Source organism: Mobula hypostoma, chromosome 5, assembly GCF_963921235.1.
Source record: "Mobula hypostoma chromosome 5, sMobHyp1.1, whole genome shotgun sequence".
Taxonomy (NCBI): Eukaryota; Metazoa; Chordata; class Chondrichthyes; order Myliobatiformes; family Myliobatidae; genus Mobula; species Mobula hypostoma.
Genome location: NC_086101.1, coordinates 50,383,684 through 50,404,910, shown reverse-complemented (window position 1 = coordinate 50,404,910; position 21,227 = coordinate 50,383,684). Strand labels below are relative to the sequence as shown.

At 43.4% G+C, this 21,227-nt stretch overlaps 1 protein-coding gene across 2 annotated transcripts in view; it reads right to left on the bottom strand.

Annotated features, from left to right (window-relative positions):
- slain1a (SLAIN motif family, member 1a) overlaps positions 1-20,801 on the bottom strand; it is a 136,291-nt gene extending 115,490 nt beyond the window's left edge. For both annotated transcript variants that reach the window (XM_063048497.1, XM_063048498.1), the window contains exon 1: positions 20,256-20,801. In XM_063048497.1, the coding sequence (XP_062904567.1) occupies positions 20,256-20,638 (383 nt within the window). In that variant the 5' untranslated portion in view covers positions 20,639-20,801. The remainder of the gene's footprint in view (positions 1-20,255) is intronic.
- Positions 20,802-21,227: the final 426 nt, after the last annotated feature.

The following is a 21,227-nucleotide window of genomic DNA, read 5'->3' as shown; positions in this document are numbered from 1 at the left end:
GTACATAATAAAGTGGCTACTGAGTGTATGCTTGTGGTCTTCTGCTGCTGTAGCCCATCTACTTCAAGGTTTGACATGTTGTGCATTCAGAGATCCTTTTCTGCACACCACTGTTGTAACATGTGGTTATTTGAGTTACTGTTGCCTTCCTGCCAGCTTGAACCAGTCTAGCTATTGTCCTCTGACCTCACTCACGAAATGCCCCTCCAACTTCATGATTCAAATCCTGAAAGCCTTTCTACAACTTGGAAAACCTTGACTGCTATGACAAACACACTGAATAACTGAATGGCACAACAACACATTCCACCCACAACCGCACCCCACCCCACCCCCGGTGGAGATCTGACCGACAGCCCCACCTCGCTTCTCCAGGGGTTTACTACAGCTACCAGAAACAACTGGGTGCCACAAATAGACTCAGAAGTCAACCTGCCAAAACAGAGCAAACATTACACTGATAAGGCACCCAACAAACCCCAGCTTGCCCCTGCAGTACTCCAGCCCAGGACATCCTCCACCTTGTCCAAACATGCCCTCTCACCAAGATCCGAGACGGCTTTGCCCTGGTCCATTGATGCAGCCATGAGCTGGAGGAGTAGCTTGCCAATGACCAATTAGAAGTGTGAAGAGAAAAATATCTGCCATACAAAGCAACAACAAAACCTCTCATTTGTGCCCATAGTACTGGATGCTTTTCGTTTTCCTCACCATTCTCTGTGAACTCTAGAGACTGCTGTGCATGAAAATCGCAGGAGATCAGCAGTTTTTGAGGTAATCAAACCAACCCGTCTAGCACCAACAATCATTCCATGGTCAAAGACACTTAGATCCCATTTCTTCTCCATTCTGATGTTTAGTCTGAACAATAACTGAACCTCTTGACCATGTCTGCATGCTCTTATGCATTCAGTTGCTGCCATATGATTGGCTGATTAGATACTTGCATTAACAAACAGGTGTACAGGGGTACCTAATAAAGTGACCACTGCATGTACATGAATAACTAGGATGTGGATGTGTAAAATAAGGTCAGTGATTTTGCAGGTGATAGGAAGATTGGCAGCTGTTTAACGTGTGGAAGGTAGTTCTTAGGCTGCACATGGGCATCCATGTTTTGGAGACATTGGCAGAAAAATGGCTGATGAAGCTTAATACAAACAGATGTGAGCGTGTGTGTTTTGGAAACTGGAATAAGAACAGGACATACACCATCACCGGGTCACAAGCAGTAATGAGGAACACAAGGACCTCGAAGCACAAGTCCATACAGTAGATTCTCGAAGATGGCAATGCAGGTAGATAATATGATTAGAAACCCATATGGGACACTGACCTTCATTGGTTTGGGTTCAAATATGCAAATGACTCCAGCACTAGCAAGTTTGCTGAGGATATTCACAGGATATAACTGTTCAGTTATGAGAACAGATTAGAAAGATTAGGTCTGTTCTCCCTGAGGAAGAGGAAGTTAAGTGGGAACATAATTGAGGTATGTATGAGGTGAGACTGGTTAGATGCAGGAAATAGTTCTCCACATCAAAGGTTGATAAAAATAGAGGACATTTGTAAGGTTAAGGGGGAAGACAATCCTTACCCATCTTCTTTTTTTGGATTCTTAACCCCTTCCTTTCTAGTCCTGATGAAGGGTCTCAGTCTGAAACATCAACTATTTATTCCACTCCATTCACGCTGCCTGACTAGCTGAGTTCCTCCAGTATTTTGTATGTCTTGCTCAAGATCTCTACATTTGCAGAATCTCTTATGTTTACAATAAGAGAGAGAGAGAGAGAGAGAGAGAGAGAGAGAGAGAGAGAGAGGAGAGACAGAGAGAGATAGAGAGAGAGACAAAGAGAGACAGAGAGAGAGAGAGAGACAGACAGACAGACAGACAGAGAGAGACAGAGAGAGAGCTAGAGACCTTCTTCACCCAGAGAGTGGTGAGTACATGGAATGTGTTGCCTGAGAGAGGGGTGAAGCTGGGGTACTGACAGCATTTGAGAAGTCTCTAGTTGAATGGGAGTATTAATTAGGCATAGAGGATTATGGGCCAGGACCTAGATGAAAGGAGCAATACAGATGGCTGACCACTGGTGGACTGCAGGACCATATGGAAAGGTCTGGATATGGGAGTGATAGAATTGCTCGACTCAAATTGGGCTGAATGATCTATTTGCTTCATCTTCAACTTATTAATTCTTTGTGTTTTAGTATGTTAAAAGATATTTTGTTTGAATTGAAACACATTTGAATAGCTTTTAAATGTCCCTAACTAACAAAAGCATTTAAGAACTCATAGAAGGCTTTAGACCATCAGAGAGATGTCAAAGCCCATCTGTTTTTCTTGGGGGGGGGGAGTGAGGCTTCAGAGGACCCTACCTGAGGCTGACTTACTGCCTGCAGCCTTGGGTACAGAAGGCCAACTTGACTGGCAACTGGAAAATGAAGTGGATAGGAAGCATGTACTAGGAGTCCATAATAAAAATAAATGGTACTCATAAATTCATCTCTCATTAGCAGAGCCAAACATGCTACATGGCAGGGACAGACGCAATTATACAACCTCATAGAATTGTCAATAAACAGATGACCATCTGGCCTATCAAGCTTTTGCCAGCTCCAATTCTATCAGTCCCATTATCCAGATCTCTCCATAGTCCTACAGCCCAGCAGATAATTAGGACATCACAATTTTTTGACATTAGGTGACTCACTCCAGGATTTTATTAGTTTGAAACTATTTTTTGCCAGGTATTAGTGTTAATAGCGACACAGTGTCAACACACACTAATTTTCTTCCTGTTTCCACATGTGTGAAGTGTTTCCGGCATTTTCTGCCCATATTTTATTCACAGTTGTTCTACTTTACCCATGCAATTTAGTCTAATGACTTTAATGAAATGAATTTTGGAGGGAGAGTACAATACATAGTTAGCACATTATAGCTTGTTTACCTTTTACTGGTGGGAGCTGAATTCCTGTGTAGTAATTTCCAACAATATATTCCTGTCCTCTCTTCAGCAATTTCACCAATCCAATGATAACAGCTTTGTTACGGTATGTGAAACTAGATACAACACAAAATTCCCTGAAACCTTCTAATCCTTACCATAATGAAATTAGCAAAGGTCAGAATTAGCACACATTTTGTCTAATTAAATAGTTCAATGCATTTATTGTAAAATGCCACAGAGAGACCAAATATATGCCATTATAGATAAAGAATTTGGTAATTTTACAAATTTATATCCTGATTTAGAACTTTGATCATTGGGAGCATAAATTGGGAATTAAGAGTCACTAAACCCGATAACAGGCAAAGAAAAGACTTTGGGATTTTCAAAATGTTGTGAAATAGCCAAAAATACAAACACTTCCTAATCCAAAAAATTACTGTTCAAAGCAACTTCTATCAGTAGTTTTTTTCTTCCTCTGGTGTATGTTTATGGGATTAGCCTATGCATTAAGTACATCACATGGCTAAATTTATGTCAACAAATTAAAAAATATGGTCTCACAACAAAGTAGAATTATAGATAAAAATGTAGTCTCTTATTCCTTCAAACCACATCTATCATTCAATAAAGTCACTGTTGACCTCATTACAAATACTTTTTCTTCCCTTCATCCATTAATATCATTTGATTAACATACACTATCAAACTTAAATTTAAAATTAACATTTTACCAATTATTGTTATTGTCAACCATCCTCAGCATGTAAGAATATTTCTGAACTCTTGAACGATCCATTCACTTTAAGACTGTATTGCAAGCCTTCATTCAACAGAAATGCACTTCTCTAAATTCTACCAACTCCCCTTGTAATTTTGAATCAAATCCCCCTTTCTAGATTTGGTAGAATATAAACCCAGCTTCTGCAATCTCAGCTCTTATTTTAATCATTGCAGTCCATGTATTGGTCGGAATGATTGGTTACTGTAAATTATTTCATAGAGTAGGTAAATGGCTAAAAAGAATGTCAAAGGAAAATTGTGGAGCATATGCAAAAGAGATTAAGTTGAAAGACTATAGGGTTATAAGAAAAGGAAAGGAATGCTCCCAAATGTCCATGAACATCTGATAGAAAAGGCTCCTATGTTGTTGTGTTGGTAAGTTAAATCTATGGCACTCACCCTCTAGGATCCATATGCATGCTCCCAAATGAGTGACAAGCAGGTCTGCACACATTACTCCTGATTAGGCAGGGCTTGTATTGCAACTTGCAGTTCTATATATTTTAGTGCTCCAAATATAACAGCCAAAGTGATTTTAGAAAGTCTATTTATTTTCAATAATTGTACATGACATTTTTACAATCTCTTCACAATATATTCCTCCCCAAATCTCCACAGACTATTCCTCCTTCAAAACCCTCCAGAGATGAACCATCCCAACCCCTCTATCCCTAAACCCTTCCAAGTCTCCGGATCTCCAATAGATCTCAACTTTTCAGAACCCCTCTCTTCTATTCCTTCATCACTGACTTTCAGTAATCTAGAGATCTTTATAGATCTTTAAAAAAAAATTCCAATTATATAAACACAAGAGATTCTACAAATCCTGGAAATCCAGAGCAACACACAAAATGCTGGAGGGACTCATCAGGTCAGGCAGCATCTATGGAGGGGAATAAGCCATCGACGTTTTGAGCCAAGACCCTTCGTCAGTCCTGATGAAGGGTCTTGGCTCAAAACATCGATAGTTTATTTCCCTCCATAGATGTTGCCTGACTTCCTGAGTTCCTCCAGCAATCTGTCTGTTGCTCTTTTCATTTATGTATCTTTATTCCCAATCCCTGATGTACAATGATTACTGAAAGAAGATAAAGGTTAGCTTTATTTGCCAAGTACATTGAAACATCAGTGAAATACGTTGTTTACATCAAATCAAATCTGCTGTGGGCAGACTACCAGTGCTGCCACATTTTTGGTCCCAACATAGCATGCCCACAACTTACTGATCCTGACCTAACCAAACGGAGTGTGGGGGGAAGCCAGAGCACCAGGAGGAAACCCACGTGGTCCAGGGAGAATGTACAAGTTCCTTATAGAGAGTGGCAGGAATTGAATCCCGGTCAGCAGTTGCTGGCACAATAAAGCGATTGCACAAACTGCTACACTACCATGCTGCCCCAACAAACTGCCCCATCAAAGTTTTTGGACCACTGCATTATAACAGACCCCTTAAGGCCCTCCATTGGTCAGGGTTAACTAGGAATGTAGCGTCCAAGCTGTCTACCTAATACGCAAGCCAGGGCAGTATGATATGGAGAGCAAGCTATTGCTCATGTAGTGAGCTCCTCCTCTCCACACAGGTGATGAGATAAATAGGAACTGAAGGGACCAAGACAGTTTGGCACTAGCGGCATTGCAGGTCTTGCCAGTCAGCACCGGACTCAGCTTAGGGCCACCTTAGGATCTCCAGCTCCGGATTTTTCCCCACAAGTGGGTATAGCCACAAGGGAGTGTAGGTTTAAGAGAGGAGTTTTCCTTTTCCTAGATGATTTGCCAACCAAGGCTGACAAGCCCCACCTGACCGAAGCGACTGGTTTTAAGGCGCCAGTAACTCACCTTTACCCCTTCTCCCGTCAGTAGAAATATTTCCACCAGACTTAGTAGCTAAGCCACACATGAAGGCCAGGAGCTAGACTTGGTTGTCAGAGGCTATTTGAGACACACACCATTGAGAGCATTTAATAAGTAGTAGGACATTATCCCCACTACCACCTCTGGCTACAACATACTTAAGGAACCTTAACAAACATCACTGTTTTATACATGTACTCTGTACTGTATCATTTAAATAACTGTATTTTATTAAACAGTAGATGAAATCTCAATGGCTCTTCACATGGCTTTAGACCACCTGGACAACACAAACACCTATGTCAGGATGCTGTTCATTGACTATAGCTCAGCATTTAATACCATCATTCCCACAATCCAGATTGAGAAGTTACAGAACTTGGGCCTCTGTACCTCCCTCTGCAATTGGATCCTCAACTTCCTAACCAGAAGAACACAATCTGTGCGGATTGGTGATAACATATCCTCCTCGCTGACGATCAACACTGGCACACCTCAAGGGTGTGTGCTTAGCTCACTGCTCTATACCTATGACTGTGGGGCTAGGCATAGCTCAAATATCATCTATAAATTAGCTGATGATACCACCATTGTTGGTAGAATCTCAGATGGTGACAAAAGGGTGTACGGGAGCAAGATATGCCAACTAGTGGTGTCACAGCAACAACCTGGCACTCAACATCAGTAAGACAAAAGAGCTGATTGTGGACTTCAGGAAGGGTAAGACGAAGGAACCAATCCTCATAGAGGGATCAGAAGTGGAGAGAGTGAGCAGTTTCAAGTTCCTGGGTGTCAAGATATCTAAGGACCTAACCTGGTCACAACATAGTGATGCAGCTATAAAGAAGGCAAGACAGTGACTATACTTCATTAGGAGTTTGAAGAGATTTGGTATGTCAACAAATACGCTCAAAAACCTCTACAGATGTACCATGGAGAGCATTCTGATAGGCTGCATCACTGTCGGGTATTGCGGTGGGGGGGGGGGGTACACTATTGCACAGGACCGAAAGAAGCTGCAGAGGGCTGTAAATTTAGTCGGCTCCATCTTGCCAACTAGCCTAAAAAGTACCCAGGGCATGATCAAGGAGCTGTGTCTCAGAAAGGCAGCATCCATTATTAAGGACCTCCAGCACCCAGGGCATGCCCTTTTATCACTGTTACCATCAGGTAGGAGGTACAGAAGCCTGAAGGCACACACTCAGCGATTCAGGAACAACTTCTTCCCCTCTGCCATCCGATTCCTAATGGACATTGAACCCTTGAACACTACCTCACTTTTTTAATATAAATTACTTGTTTTTGCATAAGTTTTAATCTATTCAATATACTTATACTGTAATTGATTTACTTATATATTATTTTTTTCTTCTATATCATTGAACTGCTGCTGCAAAGTTAACAAATTTCACAACACATGCTGATGATAATAAATCTGATTCTGATTCACTTTATATATTGTTGCAGCCAAACAACACTAGTTTACAGTTATAATTTCAATATGAAGGCAGGCTCTGTTTATAGCTCTGTTGCGGTTGATTTGCTTATACAAAACAACAACAGAGAAGAATACTTTGACGCTACAATATGCTCGCAGTTAGATCCCACAGAATGACAATGATCAGATAACGTGCTACCAAAGCATTTTGATTTGACTGGCTACCAAAAAGAACTCTTGCTCTTCTTTTAATAATGTATGGTGTATTTCACATCACCAGAACGACGCCTCATCCTAAGGTGAATACCTCTGATTATGTGGCACTCCCTTCATACCACACTATCAATGGTGGTTTTACTTAATGCTATCATTGGGAAGCTTAAACCGAGTACAACCAAAACCCTCTCAGAATAACAGCTCTTATCATTTAAGATGCAATTAATGTCACACTTTTAAAGTTGACCTATATTTGAGACAGCTGCGTATGACTTACTTTTGTTGGAGTTAAAAATTATTACCATTCAAAGCAACTACAATTGGAGCAGTACCTCAAAACAGAACCATCTGCATTCTGACCTCTCCACGGATCAAAGAATCTGCCTGCACTCTCAGAGACACCTTCAATCTGGTCTTAATTTTTAAATCTGGTCAGAGAATACCTTAACACACATACTTTCAAAACCAAAAATCATAAATTCAATTTTGACAAACTCCTCTCCCACCACAGGGAAAAATACTTTAATTATCATAAAACAAGGCAATTAGGCTTCAAAAGAAAATGTTCCATTGTTCAAAAGTGGGAAGGAACAAGTAAAACCAGAAAGAACATTTTTCAGACCAAAAATCTGAATAAAGAAAACATTTTGAAGTTCAGATGGCAGACATCTTCAGTTTTTTCTTTTAAGATTTGCAAATCATTGTCCTGGGTCAAAGATCCAAATTCCTGAAAATCAACAATTTGCTAATGCAGGATTTGCAAAATAGAAACAGAAAATACTGGAAACACTTAACAGCTCGGGCAGCATCTCTGAAAATAGAAACAGATTAATCTCAGGTCAGAGAGAGATATTCCAACCAGAGCGTTACTCCTCCTGGACTTATCTCTCTGCATCATTCCGATTCTAATTCTCTCAGATCACATTTTATACCATTTCTTTCATTTCTTGCACAAAGGGTGCATATCTTTTTGTTCATTATTTCTGATATCTCACATCCTTATTACTCTCTGCTGATTCCTCTAGCCCCTGCACAAGACATTAAACTACAGTCTCTTCTTTTGTTACCAAAATGCCACCCACGATGACTGCAGGGCACTATTTTGGTGCTCTAGGCATTATTTTCATTGGGTACATTTAGAGCAGAGGTTGATAGGAGGCAGGAGAATGGGATTGAAAGAGACAATAAATTAGTCATGATGGAATGGGAGAGAAGACTCAATTGGTCGAATGGCCTAATTAAGTTTCTATGTCTTGTGGTCTTATTCTGCTCTCATTCAACTTCACTGGAACTGATTATCTGGCCATTACAGAGTTGTTACCTGAACTATGGGATGCACGTCAAAAAAGATTTTGGCTATTTGTAGACAAGGCAGATAGTATTGTATCAAACTTTGATTCTATTAATTATAGCAATTTACACAGGTGTCAAGAGATTCATTTCAGAGACAGAAAGATTGTAAAGTACATAAATAGTCCTTAAGTTTTTTTAAATACCTAAATCGTTCTGCTGAGTGTTTTATCTTAGAAACAATCCAATTTTTTAAGCAAAATGTGCATGTGGAATGCAACACACAAAAAATGCTGGGGGAGCTCCGTAGACAGGTAGTATCTACAAAGGGAAATAAATGGTCTATGGAGGAAACTAAACAAAAAAAATTTTTTATCCTCTCCATTGATGCTACCTGACCTGCTGAGTTCCTCTAGCATTTTGTGCATGTGGCTTAAGATTTCCAGCATTCGTAAATTGTTTGTGCTCTGGATGTATTGCTGTTTGTACTCCAATGTCAGCACCTCGTAGGTTTAGCTGTAGAAGCGGGCAAGCATGGAGTTCCAGGTTAGATGGCAAGCCCTGGGAATGGTCGTGCAGGGGAGAGGCCCTGGAAGTGGTAATGAACAGGACGACTGTGCCCATTTTGAAGCAGCCCAATGAAGATGGTGAGAGTGACAGAGTACAAACTGGCTTTTGCATCACTGGAACAACCACACATCACAGCAAAATTTCACTGACTGTGAAGGGCTATGTCATCTCTCAAGTGATTGAAAATGGAAAATTGGACATAATGAAAGAAGAGGTATGCAACCTTTGTAGAAGGAATGAAAGGAGTGATGCAGAATTACCCCTGTGGATGAGGTGACTGAAAACGGTCGGTGCGGCTGGGAGTTACATATTTTTGGAACCCGATGTGGCCACCAGTCTCCAAGTCTCAAAACTTCAGCCCGACACCAGTGCAACAAACCTGCCTGAATCCTCTGAACACTTAGGAATGGGTGCAGGCTGTCAGAGCACAGAGACTATATCAGGATCTAGGAACAGTCAGGCATTGGTGATACTGCGGATATAGGAGCGCACAGATCTGTTCCATATGAAGGCACCATTCTCATTACGTTCACGGAAAGGTTTGCCAACTATTTCAAAGATATTAATACTTTAAAAATTGATTTGTTTGTGCTCTGGATGTATTGCTGTTTGTACTCCAATGTGAACACCTCATAGGGACCAGAAATAGACCCAATCAGTTTAGGTTTGGAGTTGAGCTTTCTTTGTTGCTGGGGGTTATTTGAATGGTACTGGTGAAAGTGCTACAAAGACCCAGAATTTCTAGCACTAGGCCTGGAACTGTCATTCTGCTGGAAGGATGGAGAACAATCCAGCTTCAATTTGCAGGAGATTCTAACGGCTGGTGGGTGAAATGGTAGTCAGTTAGAGGGGATCATCTCTGAATCGATCAAGAGATGACTTCTTTTCTTTAGATGCAACTTCCCACAATACAACAGAGGGGCTGAAGAGTTTTCATCAGCAGACAGTGAACATTACCGGACAAAAGAAATAACTCAAAAGCAGGCTATAATATCTCAAAAACTGTTCCCTAGTTGTCAAAGTATGTGTGAAGCAATGCAATTGATTTTACATTATACTCGTTGAAGGTTATGTTGTTTAATGTTTAGTAAAATCAAGTCTGAAGCATTTTGTTCTGTACACAGACTCAGTGGCTTGATTCTCCACCTTACACTGTGTAACATGGGACTGAAACTGTTGTTGATTTCAGGATGTCTTGCAAGTTTTTGCAGTTGTTACAATTTTCCACAGCAAGTGCTATCTTCACAGAGTGCTCTTAAAGGGATATAGCACTAGACAAGACTATACTGTATGTTAGCATTGCCAATGAATAAACAGACCCTGTAATGATCAGAGTTGCATGGCAGTGTACTCCCAGATCTGGTTTCAGGTCTATTATCACTGCCTTATATAACATGAAATTTGTTATTCTGCAACAGCAAAAACATAAAACTTACTATAAATTACAAAAAAATTGTGTTCGCGGGCTATTCAGAATTCCGATGGTGGATGGGAAGAAGCTGTTTGTGTGTGTGAGTATTTAAGCTCCTCTATTACCTTCCCAATGGAAGTAACAAGAGAAGAGGGCACACGTAGAAGAACAACGCTCACAACCCACACATTCTTGCCACATGGGGGCTGCAAATGACCCACCAGCACCATGACCAATGGTGCAACCAAGGAGGTGTCTGCAAAGGCAGACAGAGTGAATAAATGCTTACACCATGATGAAGCCTGCGTTGCTTGTGCATTCATTGTCTGATCCAAAATGAAAAGTTGGTGACGTTCCTCTCCTTGAGCCTGGAAGTTAGAGGATCTCCTCAATAAGAGGTGACAGCTGCCTGAAATGATCCTGAGTTTAGGGAGCTGAGAGTGATTGCAATCGCACCTCTTATGGGAAAATAATTGAAGACACACAAGATAGCACCTTGCCTTGTCGAGGTCACAAGTGTCAACAAGGACAAACCATGTCGCTTAGTTTCTGAGGGAAAATATCGGGGAAACATGCTCATACCAGGACCCACTGCAATTTGCCTAACACCACAAAAGGTCTACGTAGACACAATCTCACCGGCTGTCATCTGGGCTTTGGACCATCTGGAAAACAATAACTACTGTATATCAGGCTGCTGTTTGCTGGCATTCAATGCCATCATCCCTTCATACCAATCGACAAGTTTCAAAACCTGGGCCTCTGTACCTCCTCCTTCAACTGGATCCTTGACTTCCTCAGCAGTAGAGCATTTATAAAAATGGGCAGTGATGGCCCAAGGGCAGGGAGAGAAACAGCAAAGCTGATAAACAGGTCACTGACTTTTAATAAGGACTGTACAGAATTAAAGGAAAAACAATAATTGCTGGGCCAATAGGGCCGTTAACTAAAACTCCCAAAATGAAAGCTAGTGCTGACGTAGCAGCTTGGAAGCAGTAACTTAACACTAAATGAATACTGCTCATTTACAGCATCAATCTAAATGCTTGTCCTCTTTCCCAGAACAAGGACAAATGTAAGCAGGGAGAGATGACATTACTGTGCTTTTGATCAAGACTCAAGAAGACTGAAAAAAGAGGAAAGGAGTTAAATACCACCACAATGAAACACTAATTGGCTGTAACATATCACAAGCCAGAAACCAAGAACATTTCTCTGGGCTATAACCTTCCAAATGCATGAGATACTGGACCCTGCCCCACATCCAGCAAGATGCCAGGAGGTGCCACAAAGAATGGACGGAAACCTATCTATCGTGGGAAGGGGTGACTAGGGCAAGGGAGAAGGAAGTCAGCAACTTGAGCTGGAAAACATGGAACAATGCATGGATCTTCATAGGTACAATCTGTATTCGTTAATCTTCTCCACTACAAATAGTCCCAAATAGTATGGGGCCAACTTGTGGCTTATGACTTTCACAGGAAGATCTCTAGACACCAGGCAGACATTCTCTCTTGACTTGAAAGATGCCACCTATCAGTGGAGCCGATCGACCTACTGGGCATATTGTTTCTGAGCGCACAGCAGGGAAGCCTTGATCCATCTCCATGTGCGCTTGTAGCATTGGATCAACTAACGGCAGGAACTCCCATGACAATCTCTTGGGCAGGGAGAAGTGATGGCTGGAATCCCTTCTGGCATTCAAAGGGGGGACATGCCAGCCAAGGATAACTGGAGGTTGTTGTGGCCAGTCTCTGCCTAAACTAGTTGGGAGCTCCAGGTCGTGGGTTTGGAATAGACAAGGCAGCACAGGGTTGTCTCCAGCTCCTGATTCACTCTCTCAGTCTGGTCATTAAATTGGGATTGGAAACCTGATGAATCGTTGGCTGTGGCACACAAAAGAGAACAGAAAGCCTTCCAGAAATGGGCTGTGAACTGTGGTCCTCAATCAGACACTATGTCCAGAGAGTTTCGCTGTAGATGGTTGGGCCACTCTGCGACTGGATCCATTTGAACATTCGAACCAACCTGACTGGGCTTGGAATGTTAGCTCACACTGGAAAATAAAATACCTGCAGCCATCAGGGCCACCAGATTATCTGGCTGGTGGAGGAATATTCGGTTCTGGTCTGGTCATGGGAGTCGGACCATTAGTGGCTGAAGCTGATGAGATTGTTAAAGATGAGAGTGTGTGAGATGTTGGGAATGATCTGACAGAAGGCTGCTGAATTATGGCTGCGAGAGTGGTAATGGCTGTCACCTAATTCCGGCTGGAAGCTGCTGAAAGGCAGCCGAGAGAGCAGTACTCACTGCCGCCTGATTCCTGTCGGCTGTGGTGAGTCACCAAACTACCACTGTGAGGGCTGACACCTATTCTTCCTGCTTGGACTGGGCTTGCCACTCTGATATTAGCTGTCGCATTGCACAGACACTTCGGCCAACCAAGACTCTGCTAATTTTAGCTTCTCCTCCACAAACTTATGTTTGGCCTGGGCTTGTCATTCTGCAAGAAGCTATCGCACTATATGAGTCACCTCTGCTATTGCAGCCTCCACTGACTGCATCTTCACTCCTATCTGACCAACAAATGTCAGAGCCATAGTCAGCTGTTCACTCTCCGCTGGGTCCATTTTCTTTGTGATCAAGTCTTGATGACAAAGATGTGTGGTGATGGCCCAAGTACAGAGGGTGAGACCTTGAAGTGGATGCAGAGCTCACTGACTTTTAATAAGAACAGTGCGTACAAAGTTAAAGTTCAAAGTTCAAAGTAAATTTATTATCAAAGTATATATGTCACCATATACAATCCTGAGATTCATAAATGTACTTTGATAATTAAAAAAAACAATGAACGCTAGGCCAACAGGGCATTAACTAAAACTCTCAAACTGAAAAGTAACACTGCCACTGTGGCTTGGAAGCAGTAACTTAACATCCCACTTTCAAATCTCTTACTAGCTCTTCTTTCAGTTAGTCCTGATAAAGGGTCTCAGCCCAAAACGTCGACTGTCCCTCTTCCTAGAGATGCTGCCTGGCCTGCTGCGTTCACCAGCAATTTTTATGTGTGTTGCTTGAAATTCCAGCATCTGCAGATTTCCTCGGTTTTGCGTTATTAAATAAGTACTGCTCCTTTACAGTTTTAAACGATGGCCTTCTTTTCCAGACCAAAGACAAAGGTAAACAGGGAGCATTGATGTTACTGTGCTTTTGGTCAAGGCTAGACAAGACTGAAATGAGAGGAAGGGTGCTAAATACCACCACAATGATACACTAATTGGCTGGAACTTAGATACTCATGAACGGGATTGCCAACCCCATTCAGATGTCTACCTGCAAGAGCACCCAGACTCTGTGGCAGAGACCGCGGTTATGACAACCCACAGTTAGTATGGATTGGTGATTAACACCCCTTCCTCCAGGACGGCATACAGGTGTGAGTAGCTGAGTTGGTTGAGTAGTGTCACAACAACAACCTTACACTCAATGTCAGCAAGACCAAGAAATTGAATGTAGATTTCAGGCTGGGGAAGTCAAGAGAACACACACCAATCCTCATTTAAGAGTCTGCTGTGGAAAGGGTGAGCAGTTTCAAGTTCCCGAGCATCGACATCTCTATCCTGGGCCCAACATATTGATGCAATCTTGATGAAGACTATACTTCCTGAGGAGCCTGAGGAGATTTGGTATATCACCAAATTTCTACAGACGTTCAGTGGAGAACATCCTAACTGATAACATCACCATCAGGTATGGATACGCCAATGCACAGGACTGTAGGACTGCAAAAAGCTAGAGGGTTTTAGACTCAGCCAGCTCCATCACGGACAGAAACCTTCCCACCATCGAGGACACCTTCCAAGGGCAGTGACTCAAGAAGGCACCCTCAGGGAGAAGGAATAGGAGTCTGAAGATCCACACTTAGTATTTTAAGAACAGCTTTCTTCCCTCAGCTACAAGTTGCTGATTAGTCCATGAACCCATGAACAATACCTCGCTATTTCTCTTTTGCACTATTTATTTAACTATCACTAATTTATTAATTTTATCATAACTTGTAGTAATTTGTCATGACTGCACTGTACTGCAGACACAAAACAACAAATGTTATGATTTACATCAGTGACAATAAACCTGACTCTGGTTCTATAAATACATTACAGCTGCCATTTTGCAGAGTGAGGTGACTGAAAACCTCAGGGCGAGGTGAATGAAACAAGAGATGCAGTTTCAAAATAAAGAGTAAGCCATTCAAGACAAATTAACGAATCTTTGGTGCTAGATCTGCAGAATTCACTACATGGGGATATGTGAAGGTTCTGTCACTGCTACAGTGATTGATAGATTTGAAGTTGTCAAGTGAATCAACAAATATGAGGTCAGTGCAGGAGAGTGTGGGTGAAGTAAAAGATTGGCCATGATTGTATTCAATAAGGGAACAGACACCAATCAATAAATTGGTTGCCCTGCCATATGTTCTTTGCAGCAAATTTCATTTTTTGGGATTTGCATGAGTGAACTTTAAGCCCTATGACCTCCAATGGGCAGAACAACTAGATCACTATTAGAATGTGACAGTTACTCAAATGGAAATAAAGGGCAGTAAGAAGTTATAAATTTATGGTGGTGGCAATTTCAGCTTCACACTAAAAAAAATCCTCCACCTACAGTATTTACTTTAACAGATCTGTTGGCGGCAATTATTTCAGATGATGAATTAAAGACATTAAACTAAAACAACACACACACAAAAGGCTGGAGGAACTCAGCAGGTCAGGCAGCATCAATGGAAATGAATAAACAGTAAACGTTTGGGGCCGAGACATTTCTTCAGGACTCATTACAGTAAAATACTGATTTAAATATGAATGCTGCTATTGTTCACTAATAGCAATAAGAGTTGATTGGGTGATCAAGGCACAAACGGAGGGCATTCAACCTATCGAGTCTACACAAATACTTCAGAACAATCTGATCAATCCCCTTCCCCAATTTATCCCTACAGCTCTGCAAGTTTATTTCCCTCAAGTGATATAAAAAACTATTTTGAAATAGTTGACCATCTTGCCTCCCAATTCCTCAGTTGGCAGCAAGTGTCAAGTCATTATTACTTGCTGGGTACTTCCTAGACTGCACTGGTTAGTTTTTCCCGAAATCCTTATATCTGTACACATTATACCATCAGCTAATGGAAACAGATTTGCTTTACCTATCCACCAGTCATAACCTCCAACTGTATATCCCTGTAAAATTCCCCACATTCCACTATGCCCAATGAGAAAAATCCCAACTTCTGCAAACTATCCCTGGAACCACTTGGATAAATACTAGTCATAGAGTCATGCAGCACAGAAAGAGATTCTTTATCTCACTGTGTCCATGCCAACCATAAACCACCAAGCTACAACACTAATCCCCTTTGCCAGCACTTAGTCCCTAACCTTCTATGCTTCGGCAATTCACGTGCTCATCTAAATACTTTTTTAAAAATTGAAAAGATGCCTGCCTTCACACAATTGAGGGCAATGCATACCAGGTTGCAACCACCCACAAGGTAAAAATTGCTTTCCTTAAATCCTCTCCAACAACCTTTGCCCTCTGGATTTAGTCATCTTTGTTACGGCAAATACAATACTCACTATCTACCCAATCTATGCCTTTCATAATGTTACACACCTCAACCTCATATACTCCAGGGAAAACAAATCCAGCTTATCCAGTCAGTCCTCAAAGCTAAAAGACTCCATTCCATGGAATATTCTGGTAAACTTCCTCTAAACCCTTTCTAGTGCAATCAAATCCTTCCTACAATATGACAACCAGTACTGCATATAATATACAGTTGGGGCCAAACCAAATTTTTATAAAATTGCACCATAACTTCCCTGTTCTATGTTCAATGCACCTCCCTACCCTTCAATCAATATATACTAGATAACCATTATGACATAACCTATATACATTTGGATAGTTGCCACATAAAGGGTTACTGCACAAGGTAAGAGTTCATACACTGGGAGTAACATACTAACAAAGATAGAGGATTGACAATTTAATGTTAAATAGTCAGACTAAATGAATTATTTTCACATTTCAAAGCTGCAACCAATGGCTGTGACATGAACTTTTGCTAGGACTCCAGATGTTCACAGTCAATATTAACAATGTAGATGAAAGGGCCATGTGCATTTAACCAAATTTGATGATGATATAAAAATGGTTAGAAAGCAAGTTGTGAGGAGGATACAGCAAAGGAATGTAGATTAGTTTAATTAGTGCACAAACAATTGACATGGAGAAAATCATGTGTATTATGGAGAAATATATTGTTATTCTCTTTGCTAGAAAGAACAGAATTCTCACCTACCCCTTGTTTTATGTGAAGCATTTGGTTTCATCTCAGCAATAGGTTTTGTTGCACTCACAATTTAAAACAACTAACAAGATGCTGAGGGAACTCAGTGGGTCAGGCAGCATCTGTGGAGGGAAATGAGCAATCAATGCTTTGCGTAAAGACCCTTCACCTGGACTAAAAGATAAAGAGGCGAGGAGAAGGAGTGGAACAAGAGCTAGAAAGTGATAGGTGAGGAAGAGTGGTGATCCGTCATCTGCTAGTCCTTTCCCTCACCTGTTTATAATGACCATCTCCCCTCTATCTTTATGCCAGATGAAAGGTCAAGACCCAAAGCATCAACTGTCCATTTCCCTCCATAAATGCTGCTTGTCACAGTGAGCTCCTCCAGTATCTTACTTGCTATTCCAGATTCCATTATCTGCAGTCTCTAGTGTCTCCATTGAAATTTAAAATGTTTAATTATTTTGAGTAGTTGGGATTTTTGCCCCTGGTCAAGGAACAATGTGGAATTGGCTCCATATCACAGATGTAATGACTCCACCTTGTTTAAATACCAGTGGCTACCATGTTTTTACTTTTTTTTTAGTAAACTTGCAGTGTATGAGGTGACTTGAAGTCATATAACATTCTAATGATCAATAAAGATGAGACAAGGCCAGTGGGTCACAAAGTCGAGAAAATCTGCAGATGCTGGAAATCCTAAGCAACACACACAAAATGCTGGAGGAACTGAGCAGGCCAGGCAGCATCGATGGAAATGAGTAAACAGTCGATGTTTCAGGTGAGGCCCTTTTTCAGTCCTAACAGATGCTCATAGATGCTGCCTGGTCTGCTGAGTTCCTCTAAAAATTTGTGTGGGTTGCCCAGGTAAATCATACACTTTAGATAGCAGTACTCTAATTTAATTGTTTTTTTTTCCCTGTTGCCTTATTAAACACACTGCATAATTATCGATTGCTTCTATATTATAATTGTGGTGCCCTGGGGAATTTATAATACTCTTAAGTTACTCTTCAGCAATATGGGGCACATCAACATCCAACTCATCAGATAATTTTAAAAAAGCACACAACTGCTAACGAAGCAAAAGAGAAGACATAGGAAAGGTTTACTATAATTCATAGATTATTATGCAGCACCATACAGTTTGAGCATTGGAATTGGGAATCTGTTTACTAACAGGCTTCCGCTATTGTTACTATTGTTAACATTCCCATTTCAGACATAAATGAGACTACTGAAGGCTTGTATTCCCAAGGACGGTTAAACTGTAGCTACAAAAATGTGACGAGCAGCAAACTACCTCCATACCCAATAGTGTTAAACTGGATTTTAATTTTTAATGAGGAAGCCACTCTGGAATCAAATAATACAGCGTCCATGGTCAGTCAGAAGGAAGATGACATCAAACGGCACATCACGAAAAGAGCAAACATATCAGTGACCGATCAACCTAGACCCATAACAGGATGAAATGGAGTTCTGAAAAGGAAGCTGTGCCAATGGAAGATGCAATCAAATTGAATATAGGATAGACATAAAACTTAATAGATGAAACATCTAAACTCACAAATGTTGCCGGCAATAGGGATAAACAGAAGAAATTTGGGCAATAACAAGAAAGGAAAGACATTGTGTTGGCATATCAGGGAGAAGGATAAAAGACAGTGCCTGAATAGAGAGTGAGGAGAGGGGTGGGGTCGTAACTCAAAGGGCTGGAGGTTGACAGGAGGAACTGAGGAGTAGCAATGCTCAGTTCAGGCAGGTAAAGGAGGAAAATCAGAGAGCTGGGATAGGAGAACTGAGAAGGAGCCACTTTGCACATCCTGCATCTTCTTTTCCTCCTCCTTCAAAGAAGTTGCAGGAGGTGCAAAGTGGCTAAGAAGGTAGGACAGAGAGCACAGAATGGGGAGAAGGGATAACTGACCTAGGGACAGAAGACAAATAGAAAGGAGGACAGCCAAAGGGAAGGGGTCAGGAAATAGGGAGTTGAACACGGCTGTATGAAAGGAGGAAGAAAGAGAAAGGGAAGCAAAAAGGAAGGGGAAGAGGGGAAAAGGGGAAAGGGAAAGGGGGAAGGGAAAGGGGAAGAAAGGGGAAGAAAGGGGAAGAAAGGGGAAGAAAGGGGAAGAAGGGGAAGAAAGGGGAAGAAAGGGGAAGAAAGGGGAAGAAAGGGGAAGGGGAAGGGGAAGGGGAAGGGGAAGGGGAAGGGGGAAGGGGAAGGGGGAAGGGGAGGGGAGGGGAGGGGAGGGGAGGGGAGGGGAGGGGAGGGGAGGGAAGGGGAGGGGAAGGGGAAGGGGAGGGGGAGGGGAAGGGGAGGGGGAGGGGAGGGGGAAGGGAGGGGAAGGGGAGGGGGAAAGAGAAGGGGAGGGGGAGGGAGAAGGGGAGGGGAGGGAGGAAGGGGAGGGGAGGGAGGAAGGGGGAGAGGGGAGGGGGAAGGGGGAGGGGGAAGGGGGAGGGGGAAGGGGGAGAGGGAAGGGGGAGGGGAGAGGGAAGGGGAGGGTGGGGAAATGGGAGAGGGGAGAGAGGGAGAGGGAGAGGGGAGAGAGGGGGAGAGGGGAGGGGAGAGGGGAGGGGAGAGGGGAGGGGAGGGGAGGGGGAAGGGGAGGGTGGGGAAACGGGAGAGGGGAGATGGGAGAGGGAGAGAGGGAGAGGGAGAGAGGGAGAGGGGGAGAGGGGAGGGGAAGGGGAAAGAGACGGAGGATAGGGGAGGGGAGGGGAAAGAGAGGGAGGATAGGGGAGAAGAGAGAGGGAGGGGTGGGAAGTAGGGGAGGGCAGTATTGGGGAGAGGGGGAGAGTGAGAGGGGGAGAGGGGAGAGGGAGAGGGAGGGGAGAGGCAGGGGAGAGGGAGGGGAGGGGGAGGGGAAGGGAGAGGGAGGGGAGAGGGGGGGAGAGGGAGGGGAGGGCAGTATGGGAGAGAGGGGGTAGGGTGGGAGAGGAGGAGGTGGAAAGGGAATAGAGGGGAGGTGGGAAAGAGGAGGGAAATGGGGAGGTGGGAAGGGGAGAGGGGGGAGGAGATAGAAGTGGAGGGGTGGGGAGAGGAGGAGGAGGTGGAAGTGGAGGGAGTGGGGGAGAGGGGAGGAGATAGAAGTGGAGGGAGTGGGGGAGAGGGGAGGAGATAGAAATGGAGGGGGTGGGGAGAGGAGGAGGAGTGGGGAGGGGGAGGAGATAGGAGTGGGGAGAGGGGGAGGAGATAGAAGTGGAGGAGTGGGGAGAGGGACAGGAGGTAGAAGTGGAAGGGTGGGGGTGAGGAGAAAGGGGGAAGTGAAGGAGGGAAGGAAGGAAAAGGTAAAAAGAGATGAGCCTAGAGATGGAAGAGGATGCTAAGGACAAGCAAAAGGGGGAGATTGAAGACATCCAACATCAACCCCTGACGAGAAGAAACAATACCAGCTGTCCTCGTCCCCGCCGCAGCGTCCGTTCTCCAGGTCCAGGATATCGACCTCATCCAGTAGCAGCCTGTGTGCCCGGGGCTCGGGGCTGGTGGCCGGGCAGTGGTTGCCGCCGAGCTGGGAGTGAGCCGAGCCCTGAGGAGGGGAACTATAAGTCGGGTGGAGGAGAGTCGGGGTGGGCGGTTGGTGTCGGGCGTTGGAGCCCAGGTAGACCTGCAGCGGGGCGGCGGCGGCGGCAGCGTTCGCCCGGCTCTTCAGTTGTTCGTTCTGCCACTCCAGCTTCCGCACCAGCTCCTGCAGTTTCTTCACCTCCAGCTCGGCGCTCACCTTGGAGCCCACCTCCCCCGTGGCCCCCATCATCTTCAACAGGGGTGCCTCCATCCCTGGCACCCACTCTGCCCCCAGCCCGTTACACCTGCCCAGCGGGGCTCTGGGAGTCCGAGTGGGGATTTCCAGCAGCTACTAATGCTGCAACCCTCCCCCTTTCCTCCTCACACACAACAAAGAAAGCTGCAAAACACTGCGACGAGCGCAGAACCCTCCTCTACATTAGAATATCCGCCAACACAACACACTCCCTATTCCACCCCCCCCCCCCACACACCCACCCACACACACACACACACATATAGAATATCACAGCACTATCTCTCACGGGGTGGGGACTTTCTCTTCCAATAAATCCACCAGATGACTTGCTTTTCCTTCTGTAATCTGGAAGTCTTTTTTTTTAATTCAAACTGGGGGTAGGCTCAAACCATCTCGAAAAGGAGTATTGTCGTCTTGCAAGAATGCCAGCTCACCACAAGCTGTAAACACCATTGTGTATGTGTCTGTGTGTACGGCAACCATTTACTTACTGGAGCAATAATGCTCCGTAGAATGTTTTATACATATGCTGTTACTCTGTCTTAGTTTTGACGCGGCATATTTGTATCCTTGAGTATATTCAACCCAAGTACCCCTGTGT